This window comes from Octopus bimaculoides, chromosome 4, assembly GCF_046866305.1.
Source record: "Octopus bimaculoides isolate indiv1 chromosome 4, ASM4686630v1, whole genome shotgun sequence".
Taxonomy (NCBI): domain Eukaryota; kingdom Metazoa; phylum Mollusca; class Cephalopoda; order Octopoda; family Octopodidae; genus Octopus; species Octopus bimaculoides.
In genome coordinates, this window is record NC_142931.1 from 92,195,775 (window position 1) to 92,217,684 (window position 21,910).

Sequence of the window (21,910 nt, forward strand, 5' to 3'; positions counted from 1 at the left end):
AGTGTCCATCTCTGTCAGCATAGTCTGCAACTGGTATATATATGTATGCATATATATATATATATATATATATATATATATATATATATATATATATATATATATATATCTTATTCAACTATGGTAGTAGTTGAATAATATTCTTAAGGCCACAATTTACTCACACACAGCATTTTTCAGAGCTTGTTGCTAATTCAGTTCTTAACCAAATTGAAAGCTGTTAACATTTTTGAAGAGGACTGGTCCCTAGTTACATTTTGGCATTAAAAAATTGAGATTTGATCTGGTAGAAAAAAGTTTACATCAAAATTTGTAGCAACGTTATAGGAGAGTAAGTAACGCCACCAATCAAGTTTAGATCTAAATAACTTTTTTTTTATTTTAAAAGCAAAATATATTTATCTTAATTTCAATGATAGAAGAAGGCATGAAAAATTTCATAGTTTTGTTCTCATGCAACGAAAATTTGTATCAAAAAAGTTGTGAGGTAAAATATCATGAAAAAAATATAAGGCAAAAATTGGATTTAAGTATAATTGACTTTTTTATTTTAAAAACAAACTATATTTTAATGAAGTTTAAATGATAGAGCTCAATTCAAGGAATTTCATGGTATCAATCTCATGCATTGAAGTTTTTAAAGAAAAAATTATGAGTGTTTGTTTCTCAAATTTGAGGGTGATAATATAGTTCTATACTTTTTTATGAAGGGGACTTCTAATATATGTCACCGGTATCATTGAGGTAAGGAAAAAATTATCAACGACACTGCTAATTGACACATTTGACACATTAATTAGTATAATAGCATAGCCTGGAAAAATGTGAGCAAGAGAAATAATATTCTTAAGATTATAAACGTGGAAAATCACTGGACAATTTATTACACTTGAAAAAGTTTGGAACAACTTATTACATCTGGTAAAGTACAGAACAAGAAAATTTTTACTTAAAATATTGCAGCTAAGGATAAAACTTGAATATTAAAAATTATTTGATTTTAATTTACAAAGTAACATTATAATGAAAAAAAGTACCATCATTTTGTTAGAATATTGACACACTAGAATACTTAAGAAATGAGAGCCAGAAGTGCCAATATAACTGAAGTTCTATGCAAAGTGGAACAGTATATATGGTAGGCAAATTCATTATGTAAAAAATAGGCATTGGGTCAAGATTAAAAATGTGGGGACTTGGCAATAACTCGAGCAAATTTTACTGTAAATTTGTTGCTATAGATAGATTTTACTGTAATTCTTTTACTTGTTTCAGTCATTTGACTGTGGCTATGCTGGAGCACCGACTTTAGTCGAGCAAATCGACCCCAGGACTTAGTCTTTGTAAGTCTAGTACAAATTCTATCGGTCTCTTTTGCAAAACCGCTAAGTTACAGGGATGTAAACACACCAGCATCAGTTGTCAAGTGATGTTGCGGGGACAAACACAGACACACAAACATATATACACATACATATATATATATATATATATATATATATATATATATATATGACGGGCTTCTTTCAGTTTCCATCTACCAAATCTACTCACAAGGCTTTGGTCGACCCGAGGCTATAGTAGAAGACACTTGCCCAAGGTGTCACACAGTGGGACTGAACCCGGAACCATGACGGTTGGTAAATAAGCTACTTACCACACAGCCACTCCTGCACCTATTCTAACTAATTTTTGTATTATTCTATTTATTGTACTAACTAATTATGTACTACTATTATTTTTTATAATCTATTTTCAAATTTCTAATTAATGATTAAAAAAATATTGCAAAAAATATTTTGACTTATTTTTTATTTTTAATAAAAGTAACAAGTTATAACAAATAGAAATAATAACTTGTAATAAAATTTTAGTTTTAATAAAAGCTAATATTTTCTAAATCTAAATGTTTTATTTGAAATTTTATTCTTAGCTGCAATATTTTAAGTAAAAAATTTCTTGTTTTGTACTTTACCAAATGTAATAAGTTGTCCTGAACTTTTCCAAGTGTCATAACTTGTCCTGTAATTTTCCAGGTTTACTATCTCAAGAATATTATTTCTCTTGCTCGCATTTTTCTATGTAATATATTTTCAGAAGCCTGTTTCCAAGCAATAATAATACAATAATAATATGATACAATAACAATAAAGAAATTCACAGGTATAAGTATGATTTTTTATGTAGTGAGGATAAAGATAATTTTATATAAATGCTATTTGAAAAGTTTCTATAGAATTATATCTTGCTAACTATAGTTACATATAGTAAACTGAAAGACTATTTACTGTACTATTCTGTAATCTCCACAAGATTATGGTGTGGTATAGTAAGAGAATTTAACAGTGTACTTACTAAAAATAAATTGATACTTGTGTTTTGGAGAAACGTTCCTACTTGATCATTATCATCATCATCATCATCATCATTTAACATCCGCTTTCCATGCTGGCATGGGTTGGGCAATTTGACAGGAGCTGGCTAGACAGAAGACTGCACCATGCTTCGCTGTCTGTTTTGGCATGGTTTTTACAGTTGGATTCCCTTCCTAACACCAACCACTCCGCAGAGTGTACTGAGTGCTTTTTACATGGCACCAGCACAGGTGAGGTCAGTTTTAGCATGGCTTTTTAGTTAGATGCCCTTCCAAATGCCAACCACTTAATAGTGTGGACTGGATGCTTTTTATATGGCACCAGCACTGGCAGGGTCACCAAGTAACTTACAAGACAAAGATCCTTTGAGAGGGGGTGTGGCATTGGAGGTGATCTTGTGACAGATGATGAAAGGCTAGAATGTGACAGAGAGACAGAAACAGGTATCTTGTTGTAGAGGAGATACATGGTTACCTGGTCAGAGAGAGAGAAAGAAAGAAGGAGTGATCAAAATTGAGGCCAGTAAAAGGTGTGTTGCTGTAGAGGAGATACATGGTTAACCAGTTCAAAGGAGAGCGCAAAAGAAAGAGATTAGGAGAGAGATGGTGGCGATGCACCAAGGCATGTTCACAAGGATCAGAATATAAATGGGATGTTAGAGAAGAGACGAGGGGAGATAAGTGGCAGCAAAGTGGAAGGGCATGCCCTCAAGATACTGGGTCAGAATATAAATGGTAAGGTATTGTCAAGGTGCATGAGTAAGGAGTAGTGATTTCATAGGAATGCAAAGAGTGTCGGGGTGGGGTTGCAGTGACTGGTAAAACCTCAGCATATAGAGTAGGTGGGGGACAACAAGATAGTAATGATACAGTGAGCAAGGCAGTGAGGGCAGGATTGGGGAGCATGAGATAAACATAGTACATTAAGAGGAAGTTCAAGGAAGAGGAGAGATGTAGTTCTGTTTGTTGAGGTAGGGTGTGGAAAAAGTTTTTTTATTACATGTGGGTGGAACTCAGTGCTTCTAGAACTCAATTTCGCTGAAGTGGGCATGTCTTCTCAAGAACCTCATATCGTCAGACATCTCAGTCCATTGTCATCTCCTCTGTGAGATGACAATATCCTGAGAGTGGTCCTCACTATTTCATCCCATATCTTCCTGGGTCTCCCTCTTTCTCAGGTACCATTCACTCTCAATGATTGGCACTTCTTTATACAGCGGTTTTTATTCATATGTTTCACATGACCAAACCAAAGTAGTCTTCTTGCATGTTGTATTTGATTCCTCATATACCCAACTTTTTTCTCAACACTTTTGCACTTAATATGATAAAGAAAACTTTAGGTATATTTGTTGTAACTTTTTTGTGTAAAATCCATTAAAATAATTTGAATTCCTCTTCCACATTTTAATATTTCTATTTTATACCTTGTATGAGAGTACTTTTTATGGGAGGTATATTATAGTTGTTTCATGGGTCTATTTGAAAGTATGCTGTGTGAGTATTCATCAACATCATCTGTCTGTTTTCCATGCTGGCATGAGTTGGACGGTTTGACCAGAACTGGGAAGCTGCACCAGATTCCAGTCTGATTTGGCTTGGTTTCTCTAGCTGGGCGCCCTTCCTAATGCCAACCACTTTACAGTGTGTGATGGGTGCTTTTAATGTGCCACCAGCATGAGTGCTTTTATGTTGTACTAACACAATCCTCTTCACCAGGGGATGCAGTCTTAACACTTGTGCAGTGTAAGACGGGTCTTCTTCAGTACAGCAAGGTACCAGGTATCTTGGTCCTAACGAAATATGTTATTTTTATCCTATCTTCTTAGAATTTTTGATAGTTGTGTTAAGTGTGTTGTAGCTTTTTGATTCAACGTTATTATTAAATTTTTTATACATTTTATTTTAATAAAGTTTTTAACTCTGTTTTTAGTTGCATACTTTAGATTCATTTTGTTTGTTTTAATAAATTTTTCTGACATTTGGAAGGTTGAATTAAGGTGTCATGGGGTTATTAATGTTTTGCATTGAATGTATGCTAAATTTAAAGTTGTGTTAATCGAGTGTTGTAATAAATTGGATCTTATCCTCAAAACCACTTTTCAACGGAGCCTCATTATAATATTCAGAGTGATTATTAAATATTTCTATGTTAGAGGATAGAATGGAAATTATAAGAGATATTCTTTACAAGATTACCTGTTATAGATTTTGGATGATTAGAATTTTCATGAAATAGTTAGGATTTCTGTGTGTGTGTGTGTATAAATGTGCATGTGTGTGTATACATGCATGTGTTATCAAGAACCCCTACTGAAATGCTTAAAATATCTGGAGTAGGATATGCCCTAGTCACTCTTATAGTCAATCATGTGTTACATATCCAATAACTGGTGTAGCAGCATTATAGTTAGCTGCTACATGAGTAAAGGTGATACTTAAGAAACAATTACAAATGTATCAAACTGCTGGATCAAGCCATGAAAGTTACAGAGAGAGTTATAGTCTAATTGGTTAGAATAGATGAGATGCAGTTTGATTTTGTGCCAAGGAGAAGTACTACAGATGCCATCTTCCTAATGAGGCAGTTGTAAGAGAAGTATCTAGCAAAAAATATATCATTGTACTTGACATACATCAACCTGGGGAACACCTTCAATAGAGTCACTCATTCTGTTATCTGGTGGCCTCTAACAAAGTTAGGAGTAGAGAAATGGTTTGTCAAACAAGCCATGTAAAAGGGTGCTGTCAATAGAGAAAAGTCAGCTATGAGTACAGTGATGAATTAAGTGTACAAATAGGAGTTCACCAGGGCTCAGTTCTTGATTCCCTCTTATTCATCGTAGTCCTCGAGGCTACAACAGAGGAATTTAAGACTGGCTTGCATGGATGCTTTTATATGTTGATAACCTCACTCTTCTAACAAAATCTACAACAGAATTAAAAAAGTGGGCCTTAAATTTAACCTAGTGAAGACCAAAGTTGTTAGCAAGAAAGCAGTTAAGACTATTTTTCCATCAAGTAAATAAATGGCCCTGCTCAATATGTAGGAAAAGTGTTGGAAAGAATTCCATCTGATGCACTCAGTGCAAGCTATGGTCACATAAGAGGTGCAATGGAATCACAGGTAGGTTAACAGAAAGTTGTTTGTGAAAGATGCACAGAAACAATAAACACTCGGGACACACAGTAACTAGATTTTCTCAAATGCCCAGGAGGCTCCCTAAAGGTTGTAGGTAGTTTTTGTTACTGTATATATTTGTTTTTGTATGTGTGTGTGAAAATATGTATATGTATGTATACATTAATATATTCTCTTTTTTTCTTTTTACCTTGCTGGGTCTGAAGGGATTAGCAGTGTCCATGGCCCTTGCAATTCCTCCTTGACCTATGAGATTGATACCATTTCTTTTTCTCTTAAACTGTAAGACAACACCTAAAGATATTAATAAAATGGGATTTAATGGAAGGACTGGGTGTAGTTGTTAATGTAGGCTCTGGAGTGTTGAACAGTATAATAGTGATGAGAGGAGGAGAGGGCAGTAAGTCTGGTTACCTGAGTAGAGTGAAGCATGTACCTAGTAAGCTCTAAAGAGCAGAGGTCAGTATAATAATGATAGAAAAGGTTGAGAAAGGAGATGGAATGTTTGTGGGCCAGAGACTGGATTATGTCTGTGACTGACTTAAAAGTGGCTCTTTTCTGGATGTGGTGTAGAATGTCTAGAGTGTCTCTCAGCAGCACCAACTCATAGCAACTTGTACATAAAACTGAGAGTAATATTGCAATTTGTACATAAAACTGATAAAAATCATCTGTTGACTGGACTACAATTTTGTATAGAATTGTCCAAAAAATAAAAGAGAGAGAGAGAATAACTGAAATTCTTATTAATAACGAAATTCAAATTAAAAATCAATGCATAGATTCAACTTCTAAGCAGTATGGTTAATAACCATTCTACCAGTCACATTCATACAGGACTTACAAAATATATGTATATATATATATATATATATATGTATATATATATATATATATGTATGTCGTCGTTGTCGTCGTTTAACGTCCGCTTTCCATGCTAGCATGGGTTGGACGATTTGACTGAGGACTGGTGAAACCAGATGGCTACACCAGGCTCCAATCTGATTTGGCAGAGTTTCTACAACTGGATGCCATTCCTAACGCCAACCACTCAGAGAGTGTAGTGGGTGCTTTTACGTGTCACCCGCACGAAGGCCAGTCAGGCGGTACTGGCACTGGCAACGGTCTCGCTCGAAAATCCTACGACGGTTCCACACAAGAGCCAGTTCAGGGGCACTGGCAACGAACTCACTCGAATAATTTGTGTCCTTTAAATAAATATATATATAGGTGTGTATGTGTATATGTATGTATATGTGTATGTGTATGTGTGTGTGTGTGTATGTATATATATATATATATATATATATATATAGTGTGTGTGTGCATGTGTGTGTGTATGTATATATATGTATGTATATGTGTATATATATATTATGTATGTATGTATGTATATATATGTATATATCGTCATCGTCGTCGTTTAACGTCCGCTTTCCATGCTAGCATGGGTTGGACGATTTGACTGAGGACTGGTGAAACCAGATGGCTACACCAGGCTCCAATCTGATTTGGCAGAGTTTCTACAGCTGGATGCCCTTCCTAACGCCAACCACTCAGAGAGTGTAGTGGGTGCTTTTACGTGTCACCCGCACAAAGGCCAGTCAGGCGGTACTGGCAACATCCACGCTCAAAATGGTGCATTTCATGTGCCACCCGCGCAAAATATATATATATATGTGTGTATATATATATATATATATATATATATATATATAAATATATATAACAATAACAGTGTTACAGATGTGTGTGCGTGTGTATGTATATATGTACACACACAAAATTAATTATAAAATCTACCAGATCTTAATTTTTAAATCTGGTATGAAGTAAGTTGTAACAGTACTCCCATAATCCTTTAAGACCTACTACAAAGCATACAAACATCACATCATTACTATACTTGTATAATATATACTTTTTTCTTTATTTTCACATCTAAATTTTAGAGATGCCCATTCTATACACAAACAGTTTTCCCAGTCAACTGTCTCAGCATATTCAGAATAGCATGATCAAAATTACATTTATTGTCCAACTTTCAGTAGAGAAAGCCAGGATGTAATATTAATATTTTTATTGAAAATACTACTTGAATTATTTAACTCTTAAACGTCCTCGATATAAATCTCCCAATTAAAAACTGGTGACTTTGATGAAATGCAGCCAATCCAGTATAAAAAAAGTCATAAAAATATAACTAGAGCTTGGATTTGGATGAAATTTGCTGATAGGATATAATGATTGTTGTAGTATACTATGAATGTTACTTGCACCTGTTGTCATTTCACTTTCACTTAAGTTGAATGCAGGTAAGTTGATTTCATGTAGATGTTTTCACATATATTTATGAGTTATCAACTTCTGGGCATCAGTTTCCTGCTCAAAAGTTGAATTTGTGCTTCATTTACTCTCTCTAACCTGGAAGCTACACAATTCTCATGCAAAGAGTGACTGTGTGGTAAGTAGTTTGCTTACCAACCACATGGTTCCGGGTTCAGTCCCACAGTGTGGCACCTTGGGCAAGGGTCTTCTACTATAGCCTTAGGCCAACAAAAGCCTTGTGAGTGAATTTGGTAGACGGAAACTGGAAGAAGCCTGTCGTATATATGTATGTGTGTGTATATGTTTATGTGTCTGTGTTTGTCCTCTCAACATCGCTTGACAACTGATGCTGGTGTGTTTATGTCCCTGTGACTTAGCAGTTCAGCAAAAGAGACCACTAGAATAAGTACTTGGCTTACAAAAAATAAGTCTTGGGGCCGATTTGCTTGACTAAAGGCAGTGCTCCAGCATGGCCACAGTCAAATGACTGAAACAAATAAAAGAATAAAAGAATACATTTATTTCCTCTATTGAAAGGTTTTGTAAGGTCCAATAAATTTATTCTTATTATAATAATTACATTTTTCTTGTAAACTCACTAGTATGCAGAAGCCCTACATTTAAGAAATATCAATAAATTAATGTTTTTTGTTTTTAATCTTTAGTATTCACTAATGACAGTATCGATGTAATATCAGCTGTGTGATAACTCTAGTGAAGACCAACCTCAGGATGGTGAGCCTCCCAGAGGAGATGACAAAGGTCCAAGATGATTGGTGATTCACTGTTCTCTAGAAATCACTTTAGAAGATCTGTTCTTCTCAGCAAAAAAATGAGGTCCTAAAAGCATATCATTTATGTTTTTGCCCTTGCACCCAGTCTGTCCCTGTTCAGCCCACCCACAATACACCCATCCCTCCATTGCTCTTCTAACTACTGCACTTTTTCATGCCCCTTTTGTACTATCACTGTATCCTTAGAATCACTTTCTGTTGTCACCCATTCCACATTCTTACTACTCTCTTCTGAATATCCTCTCATATCTACCATTGAATCCCCCTTCCCTCCATCATGATTTGTCACTATGTTTATCCCCACATAATTCTGACCTTAATTGTTTCGGTGCCTCCCCTTTTCACACTACCCACACTTCAAATCTCCCTATTTCTCATCTATTTATAGTTTTATTATAATGTTGCTCTGTACCCCACCATCTTTTGTACTGCTACTTATCACCTCCCTGATACACTTCCATTTCTTTCACCTTCTCTCCCAAACTGATGTTCATCATTGACTATTCACAGTAATACCCTCTGTCCTCTTCTCTAACTATCTGCCACTCCCCTTTCACACTCACCAATTACCCACCCTTCCCAATTCTCTCTCCCTATTCTCTCATATAATTGTACCTCGAGGATACACCCTGACACCTCATTACCATTATCCTCTCTCTCTTTCCAACTGGGCTTGCCATGTATCTCCTCTACAGCAAGATACCTATTCCTGCCTCTATATCATACTTTATCCACTCAACAATTGGCCTATCAAATGATGATGATGATAATGAGCGTGTGTGTGTGTGTATGTGTGTATACTTAATATATATGTGTGTGTATACTTAATATATATGTGTGTGTATACATATATATATATATATATATATATATATATATATAACTATATATATATATATATATATAACTATATATATATATATATATATATAACTATATATATATATATATATATAACTATATATATATATATATATAACTATATATATATATATATATATATATATATATATATATATATATATATATATATATATATATATATAACTATATATATATATATATATATATAACTATATATATATATATATATATATATAACTATATATATATATATATATATATATAACTATATATATATATATATAACTATATATATATATATATATATAACTATATATATATATATATATATAACTATATATATATATAACTACAGGCATAGCTGTGTGATTAAGGAGTTTACTCCCCAACCACATGGCTTCAGGTTTGGGTTCAGTACCACTGCATAGTAAGTCTCTTCTACAACATTTCTGGTCTGACCAAAGCCTTGTCAGTGGATTTGGTAGATGGAAACTGAAAGAAGCCTGTCATGTATATATATCTGTGTGTGCATTTGTGTTTCCTTATTACATTGTGTGAAAGTTGTAAAGAGACAGTTCCATCATACAAGCAGTGCCTTTGGTTTCCAATCTTCAGTGAAAACATATCTGGTCATTTGCCATGTGAACATGGAAAAGTGGATAGGAATGTGTTTTACTTTCCTTATTTGATATTGTTTCCTTGTTCAAGTTGGCTGCTTGAATGTGTATTACCTGGTTATTTAATTAGTTTATATAATTTGAGTTTATTATATTGTCCAACTGTTGCCAACATGGAAAATGGACATTAACGATGATAATGATGATATAAATATGGATTTCAAGTTTTGACACAAAGTCATTAATTTTGAGGGTGGAGGGTAAGTCAATTATGTTGACCCCAGTGTTCAACTGGTATTTATTTTATCGGCCCTGAAAAGGTGAAAGGCAAAGTCTCCCTCAGCAGAATTTGAACTCAGAATGTGAACACAGATGAAATGCCACTGAACATTTTGCTTAGCATTCTAATGATTCTGCCAGCTCGCTGCCTTATGATGATATATACATATCAAAAACATTTCCTATTTAGATTTATTTGTAGTATGGTTCACTAAAAGAAATTTGTAACTTTATGAAGTGCTTGTGATAGTATAGAACAAAATTTATGCTGGTTTTGTCATTTGTGGCATTGGTGTTAGCCCTTTTTTCTAAAGTTGCTATTTCAGTACTAGTTTTAGAAAATGAATGTGTATATTTTATAAAATATATAGAAGTATGCTATCAGTACATTTCCAAAAGATTGTAGTTTAATTAAAAATTAGTATTTAATTTATAAAATGGTGCCCTCCAAAATTTGGCACCTAGGATATTGCTTTACCTGCCCCACCCTAATTACACCCTTGCCAACCTGTCACTTTTTAATGCATATAATCATCATTTGAAACTTCTATTAGAATACCTTATTTAATTTCAAATATCTTGTGTTTTTTCATGTTCAGTAAAAACTCCTTTCCTAATGCAACTTTATACAAGATTTTTGTGTTTTACATATTCTCTTGCTTATTTTTTGTTTTGAATCTAAATCATTCTAACTTATTCAACTTGTGCCTAAAATTCCTCATTCTTATTCTCAGCATTTATGAGATTATTATGTTTTCATTTGAACAGTTATTCTCTTTAATTAATTTAATTCAAGTATTCTACATCTGAGCATAATGGCATGCTTATTTTTCTTTCATTTGTATATCTAATACTTATACAGTGCTGCCATGTCTTCTATTCTTGACTATCATCAATTCAAAATGTAGATGTAATAAATTTATCCCCATTGATAATTTTAGATATTTCTTTAAATGTTACATTCTTTGGTTAGCTTTCATAAAGGATAGCTTATCTTTGAAAAGTCTAAAAGTTATATTTTTTTTCTCAAAAATATAATTATTTTAAGCTTGTTTAAAGTAGCATACCAAAAATCATGTCAAAAAGCAGTAGTCATTTCTATAGAATGCATATTTACGCTTTCAAACAATGTCTATACATTTCTAAAATATGAAAAGAATTATTATTAAATTTCAATTCTTCAATTAGATATAAAAAGTGCATCTGAATTAAATACTTTTATTGATTGTTGTAATATTTCATTTGATTTTTTTTTTTACTGTTAATTTATTTTTTATATACTTTTATTTTTGCTAGGTGGAGAAGACCGATCATGTAGTTACAACATAGTAGAGAAATATAATCCTCGAAAAGATCAGTGGACATTTGCACCAAGCTTAAAACGTAGACGGGCAGGTGCTGGAGTAACTGAATGTGATGGAAAGATATTTGTTGCTGGTGAGCTTCATTTTTTAATTATTCAGTTTATTTTAGTATTATATGGTAGTAGAAAGAAGTCCTGGTGACTAAAACATTACAGCTGGTACAAGCTTAAAATTTTTAAGACTCACGTTTAACAAGACATATTTTGCTATTCAATATTTTTTGGTCACCAGCTATCACAGTGATAACAGAAAATACAACTGGACTGAAAGATAACGTTTACTTTTATTGTCAGCAGAAGACAGGGCAATCACTATCAGTTTAATTGTGTTTATTGGATTTCTTTTGCTTTTCATACATCTCAATCGCAACACACCTCTATAAATTAACAGAAGAGTCCTTATGATGTATCAGTTGTATGTGTAAGTGTCTGTGTGTGTGTATATATATATATATATATATATATATATATATATATATATATATAAACACACACACACACACACACACAATTAGAATTGAATTTTTGATGTAACCACGATGATCGGATGGGCTAGCTTTTCTTTATTTGCATTGATTTGTGAATATACAATTGTATTGTATAATGTCAAGCTTGCATATTAATGCAAACATGCTTGAGAAGACCTGTTGAGTCAATTGAAATCATTGTCATGTCCGATGCCAGTGCTGCCTGACTGGCACACATGCCAGTAGCATGTAAAAGCACCATTCGAGCATGACTCATGCCAGTGCCAAGTGACACATAAAAAGCACCATCCAAGCATGGTCAATGCCAGCGCCGCCTAACTGGCCCCCATGCTGGTGGCACATAAAAAGCACCCACTACTCTCAGAGTGGTTGGTGTTAATAAGGGTATCCAGCTGTAGAAACCTTGCCAGATCAAATTGAAGCCTGGTGCAGCCTCCTAGCATGCCAGTCCTCAGTTGAACCGTCCAATACATGCCAGCATGGAAAGTGGACGTTAAATGATGATGATGATGATGAAATTATTACTACATGAAGAAGTCTGTGAAATGGCTGTAATCCTAAGAATGACAAGTTATTAAATAAATATATTCACCTCTCATACCTTGTGACTTTATATATATATATATATATATATATATATACTTTATTTAAAAGCAGCAGAAATATAACTAAAGCTGTAACTAAGAGTTTCATGTTCCCGTTCGTCGGACAGTTTTGTTAAAATAAAACAAAAATAATGATATGATCAAAACTAGTTAAAGGATACCCTTTAAAAATGGATTTGTTTCATTGGTCCTTTCAATTAACGGTCTTAAGCATGCAATGAACAAAATAAACAAGATAAATTCAATATAAATTCTTATAAAAATCAAGGAAAACCTTAAATCAAAGAAATATATACAATATCTTTGTGATGCAAGATAAATCATGTATTATAAGAAACAAATCTAACAGTGTGATTAAAAACTAGTCCAAGAATCAAAAAATATATACTATCCATATGGTATATTGTTAGCCAACATTTTAAATTTAGTTGCGTGTTTGCAGGAATTCAAGAGTTCGCGTCTTTGATTTAAAGAGTTATTGTCCTAGAATAAAATATATTTTTCCAGCAGGCATAAATCACATCAAATGAAAAACATATCTGGCAATAGTGAAATATTATCTTACTTGGAAACATGTGGGTTGACAGTAGGGAGGGTATCTGGCCATAGAAAGTCTGCCTCAACAAATTCCCTCTGACCGATGCAAGCGAAGGAAAGTAGATATTAAAACAATCCATCTCAATGTTGTTCTGATCAAAAGGTACCAGTATCTGTCACAACTGCGATTTTACTTGGCTTGATGGGTCTACTTCTCAAGCACAACATAATACCAAAGGTTTTGGTTATTGCCTCCATGAGGCCCAACACACAAAAGGAACTCAGCCACTTTGCCTCCATCAGGCCCAACGCTCAAGAGGAACTCAGCCACTACAATGATGATAATAATTTATAAGTATATATTATCACATTGTGCTTGTCTCCTTTTGCATTTTCCCAAAACTACGCAGTGGCTTAATAATAAAAGCAAAACTTTATCTACCCTGCCCTCCCCCCCACTAGCAGTTACGTATCCATCATCATTATCATCATCATTGTTGCATGTCCATTTTCCATGCTGGCATGGGCTGGATGGTTTGACTGAGGTCTGGAGAGCCAGCAGCTGCACTAGGCTCCAATTTGATCTGGCAATGTTTCAACAGCTGGATGCCCTTCCTAATGCCAACCACTCCGAGAGTGTAGTGGGTGCTTTTTATGTGCTACCAGCACAGGAGCCAGTTTAGGCAGACCTGGCATCAATCATGTTTGGATAGTGCTTTTTACGTGCCACTGGCACAAGAGCCAGTGATGCGGTACTGGCATCAGCCACATTCAGATACTGCTTTTTATGTACCTATGTACCACCAGCATGGGAGCCAGTCAGGCGGTCCTGGCGTCAATCACATTCAGATGGTACGTTTTGCGTGCCACCGGCATGGGAGCCAGTCAGGCGGACCTGGCATCAACCACGTTTGAATGATGTTTTTTACATGCCACCAGCACGGGAGCCATGTGGGTGACAAGACCATAACCCACACTGCCCGATATTTTAAGCATCTCAGCTGTGATTCCTGATGGGCCAGGTACTTTCCCTGTCTTGCTTTATCTACCAGTACCCTGGTAGATAAAGCAATTGACAGTCAATTGGAATAGCTGGTCCCTCAATTGGGTCAACCTTTGCCAGACTCTCCTCCTCTCATTCATTCTCCACATTCAGCAGTCTTTCATAATGGCATCTCCAAGCCTCTTTCTTTGCAGAATCATTAAACACAAGAGCATCATCATCCATGCGGACACATTTCTCTCCTATGACATCACAGTTTTCTCTCATGCACTGTCTTGCAATCCGAAATTCTTCAGTTCTTTGGTCCTCATGTTGCTGAACATAGGCAAACTTCTTCTTTTCTGCTACTCATTTGGCTATATATACCTGTCTCCTAGCTTCCCTTTTGTCTATCTGATATAGTCTCCTACTACTCCCACTCTTCCCGGCCTGTTTCTTTGCTCTTATGACCCTGTCTACAGTATTGTTCCACTACCATGTTACCCTAGGTCTGGAAGGGACTTTGTACCATCCACAGATTTGGTCTGTGACACTCAGCAAGCTGTGTCGCAGGAATCCCCAGCTGCCTTCTATGTCACAGGACTGTAGCTCCTCCTCCCTATTATCAAATTTCTCAGTAAGGATATCCCTAAACTTCTGACCATGTGAAGGGTTCTTAAGCTTGCAAGTCCTTCTTTTCCAGATTGGTCTGCTTTTTGGCATCCTTCTGGCCCCGAGTCTAAAGTCACCAATAACTAGCCTATGGGGTGGGGTTCATTCTTCACCAGGGAGGGTCTTTGTATGTAAAAGCAACCATGCATCCCACTGTCTGGTAGAGAGTGAAAGCAATCTGTGAGACCCAACACTTGAAAGGAACTCAACCACTTTGCCTCCGTGAGGCCCAACGCTTGAAAGGTGTTCTTTACATGCCACCATCACCGGTGCACTTGGCTTGACAGCTCCTCTCAAACACAGCACACCGCCAAAGATTTCAGTCACTAGTCATTACTTCTGTGAGGCTCAAAGTTTGAAGATCATGCTTCACCACCTCATTCCATGTCTTCCTGGATCTACATCTACCACAAGTTCCTTCCACAGTTAGAGATTGGCACTTCTTTACACAGTTGTCCTCGCCCATACGCATCACATGACTGTACCAGCACAATTGTCTCTTTGGCACACATCTGATGCCTCTTATGCCCTACTTTTCTCTCAAGATGCTTACACTCTGTTGTACATGCACACTGACATTGCATATCCAGAGGAGCGTACCGGCTTCATTTCTTACAAGCCTACACATGTCTTCAGCTGTCACATCCCATGTTTCACTGCCATGCAGCATAGCTGTTCGCACACAGACATCAAACAATCTGCCTTTCATTCTGTGAGAGAGGCCCTTTGTTGCCAGCAGAAGTAGGAGCTCTCTGAATTTTGCGCCAGTAAATAAATATGCATTATATTTGACAGAATAATCTGAATGGTAAAGGGTTAAAAGATGAATTTTTTACTAATACTGCCATTGAGATTTCTTGTTTTCTGTTTACAGGAGGTTATGACAAATCTTTGCACATGGATAGGGCAAGTGTTGAATGTTTTGATCCTGAAACTGAAGAGTGGACATTAGTTGCAGAAATGGAGAAACCACGTTCAGGACTAGTGCTCATGGCAATAGACCATTATATTTATGCTTTTGGGGGACGCTGTCGGCATACAGATCGTTATTTTGATATTGTTGAAAGGTATGGAATTTTTACAGGTTTTTTAACAAAGTTTAAGCTTAAAGAATTTTCTATATATCTATCTCCAAAAAGTGAGATGTAGGATTTTTACTTGAAGTTACATTGGAAGCTTAATGAAGAAAATCTATTTTGGTGGGTATTTTCTGTTATGCTATTAATTACTATTAGCTGCACCCATGGACATTCTACAGTTATTTAAAAAATTGTATGATGAAATTGTATATTTTTCTGAAACATTTGATTCTTCAGAAGATGTAAAAATCCACACAGTTGGTATTGAAGCGGCAATCAATCAATCAGTCAGTCAATCTGTCTGTCATATTCTACTTACATTTCTGTCGATGTAAGTATTTGTCTACTCTAACTATAAGGATTACCATTTAAACCAGATGATTAATAAAAAGACTTAAATAATCGTGATGCCCCAACATGGCCTCAGCCTTTGGGCTGCTACACATAAAAAGGTAAAAGTAACATCCGCAGCTATCTGCTAATGTTATTTCACCATGATTTAGCTATGTGTTGATATATCTTGTTTTTCTATTTTCTATCTGTCAATGAGTCTATCTATCCACATTGATACATTGCCAGATTGAAGGTACACAAACAGTTGAACATTAAAATTTGTAAGAACAAATAAACTTTTATTTTTATTGTCTGTCACAATATTCAATTACACAACATTGAAATCATGTAACTACTTTCCACTCATCTGTTCCTTTTAATCAACATTCATTCACTCACTCACTCATTCTCTTTGCCTCTCACCTCATCTATACCAAATGCCCCTGCACTTAACATGTTTATATTTCTCTTTTTCTACTTCTTTCTTCAACTAACTAAACACACAACATAATAGTAATACCTTTCTTTTGCCTCTCAGCACTAACACTCTTCTCTCTTTCTCTCTCCCTTTACACTTCTCCCTTGAGCTAACCATGTGACAGCATCACAGATTTGATCTTAGCATAACTCTTACTTTCTCCCTATATCACTCAACACTTTTCTCTCTCTCTTTTTCTTTTGCTTGTCACCTCTCCCTTCAACTGACCATGTGACAGCATAATGCACTCAGTCTTAGTCTATTAATATATAGATAACTAGCAGAAATATCCAGCGTTGCCTGGATTAAAGAAAATAATGAAATTCGAAAATGCCTTTTAGATCTCTAACATGACACATGGATTATGCAGTTCTCAACAGTAATTAGCTGAGGTACAAACTATTAATGTCAATAACATATTTTGTCCAATGTTCTCACTGTTAAAATTGTTTAAAAAAAAACAGGTAGTTCTTTGTCTTTGCAATCACCTTCAATTGTCAGTACTTATTTGAAACACATTGAACCTGAAAATGCATAAACTTGAGAAGAACCAGCCTGCAGGCACTCCTCTCCTGTTAAAAAGTACATCAACTCCATGCAAAATACATTTAAATGAGCATTCATTATAACGGCATTCCCACATGCATTCTTTTCAAGTTATTTCGATGGTACACTCGCTTGCCCTAAGCCTTATTGCACGCAAATGGAGAAAACATTCACTGCATATATATCGATCGCTGTACGCCAGCGTCTAACAGCTTTGGCTTTTTAATGCACAAAAAATTGAAATTTTTTTTCTGTGCCTCTGATTAAAATTTTCGAAAAACAAACCCAACCACATTACTTGGAAAAAAATAATCTTTATTGTGCTGGTTTTTCGTAAAATTTCGAGCATGGGAAAGGCAACAAAATCGCCCCTCTCCACTTTGAATGGGGTATACCTATCTTAAAAAGTAATAATCGATTATCTCGGTAACCATGGGAGTTGGAGGGCAATAAAAATCTCCTGAACATGAGCAGACCATGCTGCCGCTCTGTGCTGAATTTCACGCGATTCCACTGCACCGTTCTCGAGTGAATCTGCTGACACTCAATCAATCAATCAAGCAATCAAGAACACTGCAATTTATAGTATAGATCAGTATTTTCTGCCTTTTAATATTCTATTAATATAGACAAATCAGAACCACAAACATTTACAGTATGCAAATTAATAGCCGGGATCAGTCAAATTGATGTAAATGCCTCTGATGAGAATCCAATAAGATTTGAAAATCAATTGAGGTTGTTCATCATTTTTTCAATCTACAGAAAATAGCTAAATTAGCCCTGTTTATATTATACTAGCAGGACCCGTGAAAATTTTTACAAAATTAATGGTAAACTTATTGGGTTATTTATTTCTGAAAACTTTGTCCAAAATACCTGAAAGCGTAATCTGTGTTGTGTCTGTATGGAAAGATAGCCGCCCATCTGCTACTCATTGAAAAGTGAAAGAAATTGGAATATAATGATTACTTAACGCACTCTATATATACACTTTATATACGTTATGTACAATTTTATAGACTTAATACACAGACTCAAAAAATAAATATTTACTCTTATTTTTTCATTTTTCCTATAAGCATTAACCTCACCATCAAAACATAACCCCTCTGCTAAAATTATTATGTTCCCTCTACCTTACATCATGGACGCTTCTCTCTCCCTCTTTTTCTCTCTTTCTTTTTCTTTCTCCCTCTTTCTGTCTCACTCTTTGCCTTATTCTCTTTTTCTCTCTCCTCTCTTTCTCTTCAACTAATCACGTGAAAGCATTACAATTATATTCCTTCTACCTCTCGTCATGGACACTTCTCTCTTCCTCTGTTTCTCCCTCCCTCTCTTTCTCTAATCATGTGAAAACCTTACTAACGCAATGATAAGTAGAATTATTATGTCTACTATAGAGGTTATATGTACAGAGACAGACTGTCAGACTGACTGGTGGGTTGAAAATCAGTATATCTTATATATTTACATGAAGTATAATTTCCATCTGCTTTCTGTTCATGAAAAACCCACAACTGATATCCTATCAATGCCACTGGCATTATATTTAAATTGTTTTCTGGTTCATCATCATCATTGTCATTTTACATTTTTTCAATGCTTGCGTAGTTTGGCTGGTTTCCTCCAGCATATGGCATCCGTCTGCTTATTGCAGTCAGTCCTTTGTCATCTTTTGTGAGGTGCAGCCTTTTGAGATCAGCTTTTACCATTTCTGCTCATTTTTTACTTGAGTGTTGTACCTCACATGGAGGCACAATGGCCCAGTGGTTAGGGCAGTGGACTCGCGGTCATAAGATCGCGGTTTCGATCCCCAGACCTGGCGTTGAGTGTTTATTGAGCGAAAGCACATAAAGCTCCACGAGGCTCCGGCAGAGCATGGTGGTAAACCCTGCTGTACTCTTTCACCACAACTTTCTCTCGCTCTTACTTCCTGTTTCTGGTGTGCCTGTAATTCAAAGGGCCAGCCTTGTCACACTGTGTCACATTGAATATCCTCAAGAACTACGTTAAGCATACACGTGTCTGTGGAGTGCTCAGCCACTTGCACATTAATTTCACGAGTAGGCTGTTCCGTTGATCGGACCAACTGGAACCCTCAACGTCATAAGCAACGGAGTGCCAACAACAACAACAACGTTGTACCTCACACATTGCAACAGAGCAGTCTAACAAGGAACTTCCAAGAGAAAGAAAAGGATTTAGACTGTAGATGAGCGATTTTGCTAGGAGGTCCCAAGAAAGTAAGTAGAGTTAGTTGTAAAAAAATGGTCTGTAATTTTTAATTTATTTATCATGAAACAGTATTTTGATAGCAACTCATCTGTCAGTAACATCAAGTAACACATTATAATGTAGTTATAAGATTAGCCGCTATCTTTCGTATATCATAAACTCTACTGCAAGAAACTATGAGAAGAAAGGATTTTTAATCTATGCAAAATAACTAATATTTATATGACTGCAGAATAGATTTTCAGAATCGTTAAGTTTCCCAATATGCCTGTATTCTGTTTCCCATATTTTAAAATTCAATTAAAATATCCTTCACAGTTTTATTTATTTGTTATTTTATTTTTGAAGGTACAATACTGTTACTCGACAGTGGAACAACATTGCATCAATGAATACGTCAAGAGCTTGGCCTGGGGTCACAGTATTTGATGGACGAATATATGTATTAGGAGGTTTTGATGGATCTTGTCGCCTACGAACTGCTGAGATGTATGATCCTGACACAGATCAATGGACATATATTAGCAGCATGATTATTCCTCGTGCTGGGTGCAGTGCTGCTGTTGTATAAATAAAAAGATCCATTTCAACCACATTTGGACATATGACAATGGTCAGTTGTATAAATTAAAATTTTCTGTTGGTTGAATCATGGACAAAAGTGACTTGGAGCAGAATGTAGGTCTGCAGTTGTATAAATAAAAGCCTTTTCATTAGTGAAATTTTAAAAAAAAAACCCACAAAACATGAAATTCTTTTTCTTTTTGAAATGGAACAATCTTAGCACTTCAACATATCATGCAAAGAAAAGGAAATTCCATTTATTCCTGAACTTTGGTATAACATTTCATATTATTTTCAATGATATAGTTGCTGTGTTTAAAAATTCACCCACCAGCAGTCTTTCAAAGCAAAATTTGTCTCTTCTTGAATTGTTTTTTTATTCATAAATTTTTTAAAGGTTTAATTCATGCTAATTTTGTGCCTGCTTTTGTCAGCTTGTTGCTAAAAATATTAATTCTTTGTATTATGTTTATATCAATACATCTGTATGTTCTTTTATTTTTATAACTAGTAATTCCCTTCTGAAAACTGTATTAGACTGGAAAAGCTCTTTCATGCTGTAAACTCTTCATGTTAGCTTTTTCTATAGTATTCTTAATAAAGCCCCAAAAGAAAAAAAGAGAACTCTGTTTCAAAAGACTTCATATTCACTGCCATGTTACATGCAACATTACTTCACATGCCAAATTTATTCAATACATCCCATTTTATCATGTATCTTATCATACTCTGTACCACTTCTCATTTTATGCATCACACAACAGCAAAATATATATCACTACTTTTGATAACTTATATCATGTATCACATTACATCAGCATCATTTACTATCTTCTATCATCAAAATCATTTGAATATCTCATACACCATATTACATATGTCACATTGTCTCATGCAGCATTTTATGTCATTTACTGCATTGCATGTTATTTTAATAATGTAGAGTATTCCAGCCCATGACATCATATCTATGTACCTCATTCATTATCATGTGCCACATTAAATTATGTTTTCTAGCATAACTTGTTACAACATGTAAAGCTAATATGTTCCGCCCTATGACATCAATTATTCAATTGAATTTTAAAAATTTGTTTTCATTTTCCTGTATTTCATTTTTCCCCTCCATTACAAACTCTTTACATAACATGATTCCATTTTCAGATCTCTTCTAATTTCTGAATATTAGTGATGTTCAGAAGCTGAAAATACATCATTTATAGTAATTCATATAGAATAAGTAAATGGAAGTGATTGGGTTATGTTTCACTGTTAATTTTAGGGTAATATGACAGGAGGGTCACAGAACCATGATCTATACTACTATTGAAGGTTTAGTCTTAGTGTGTGGTGGTTGTTCTCTAGTGTCCTGTACTATAGTTGAAAGTTGACTAATACCTTGTGAGTGATACATATGTATGTATGCCATGCATGCATACATGCTTGATGATGTGCTTTAATATACAACACATTACCATAAGGATTTGGGCTCAATATTCAAATCACATTAAGTTCCCATACTCCACTATTGCACATTTAACAGTATATAAAGCTGCATCATCATATCATCATTTAATGTCTGCTTTCCATGCTGGCATGGATTAGACAGTTTCATTGGAACTGGCAA

The 21,910-nt window shown here is 35.0% G+C and overlaps 1 protein-coding gene across 1 annotated transcript in view; it reads left to right on the top strand.

The window, feature by feature from the left end:
• LOC106881638 (kelch-like protein 18) overlaps window positions 1-21,325 on the top strand; it is a 59,590-nt gene extending 38,265 nt beyond the window's left edge. Inside the window, exons 5-7 of the mRNA XM_014932102.3 lie at window positions 11,695-11,835; window positions 15,920-16,112; window positions 20,068-21,325. Of these exons, the coding sequence (XP_014787588.1) occupies window positions 11,695-11,835; window positions 15,920-16,112; window positions 20,068-20,290 (557 nt within the window). The 3' untranslated portion in view covers window positions 20,291-21,325. The remainder of the gene's footprint in view (window positions 1-11,694; window positions 11,836-15,919; window positions 16,113-20,067) is intronic.
• Window positions 21,326-21,910: the final 585 nt, after the last annotated feature.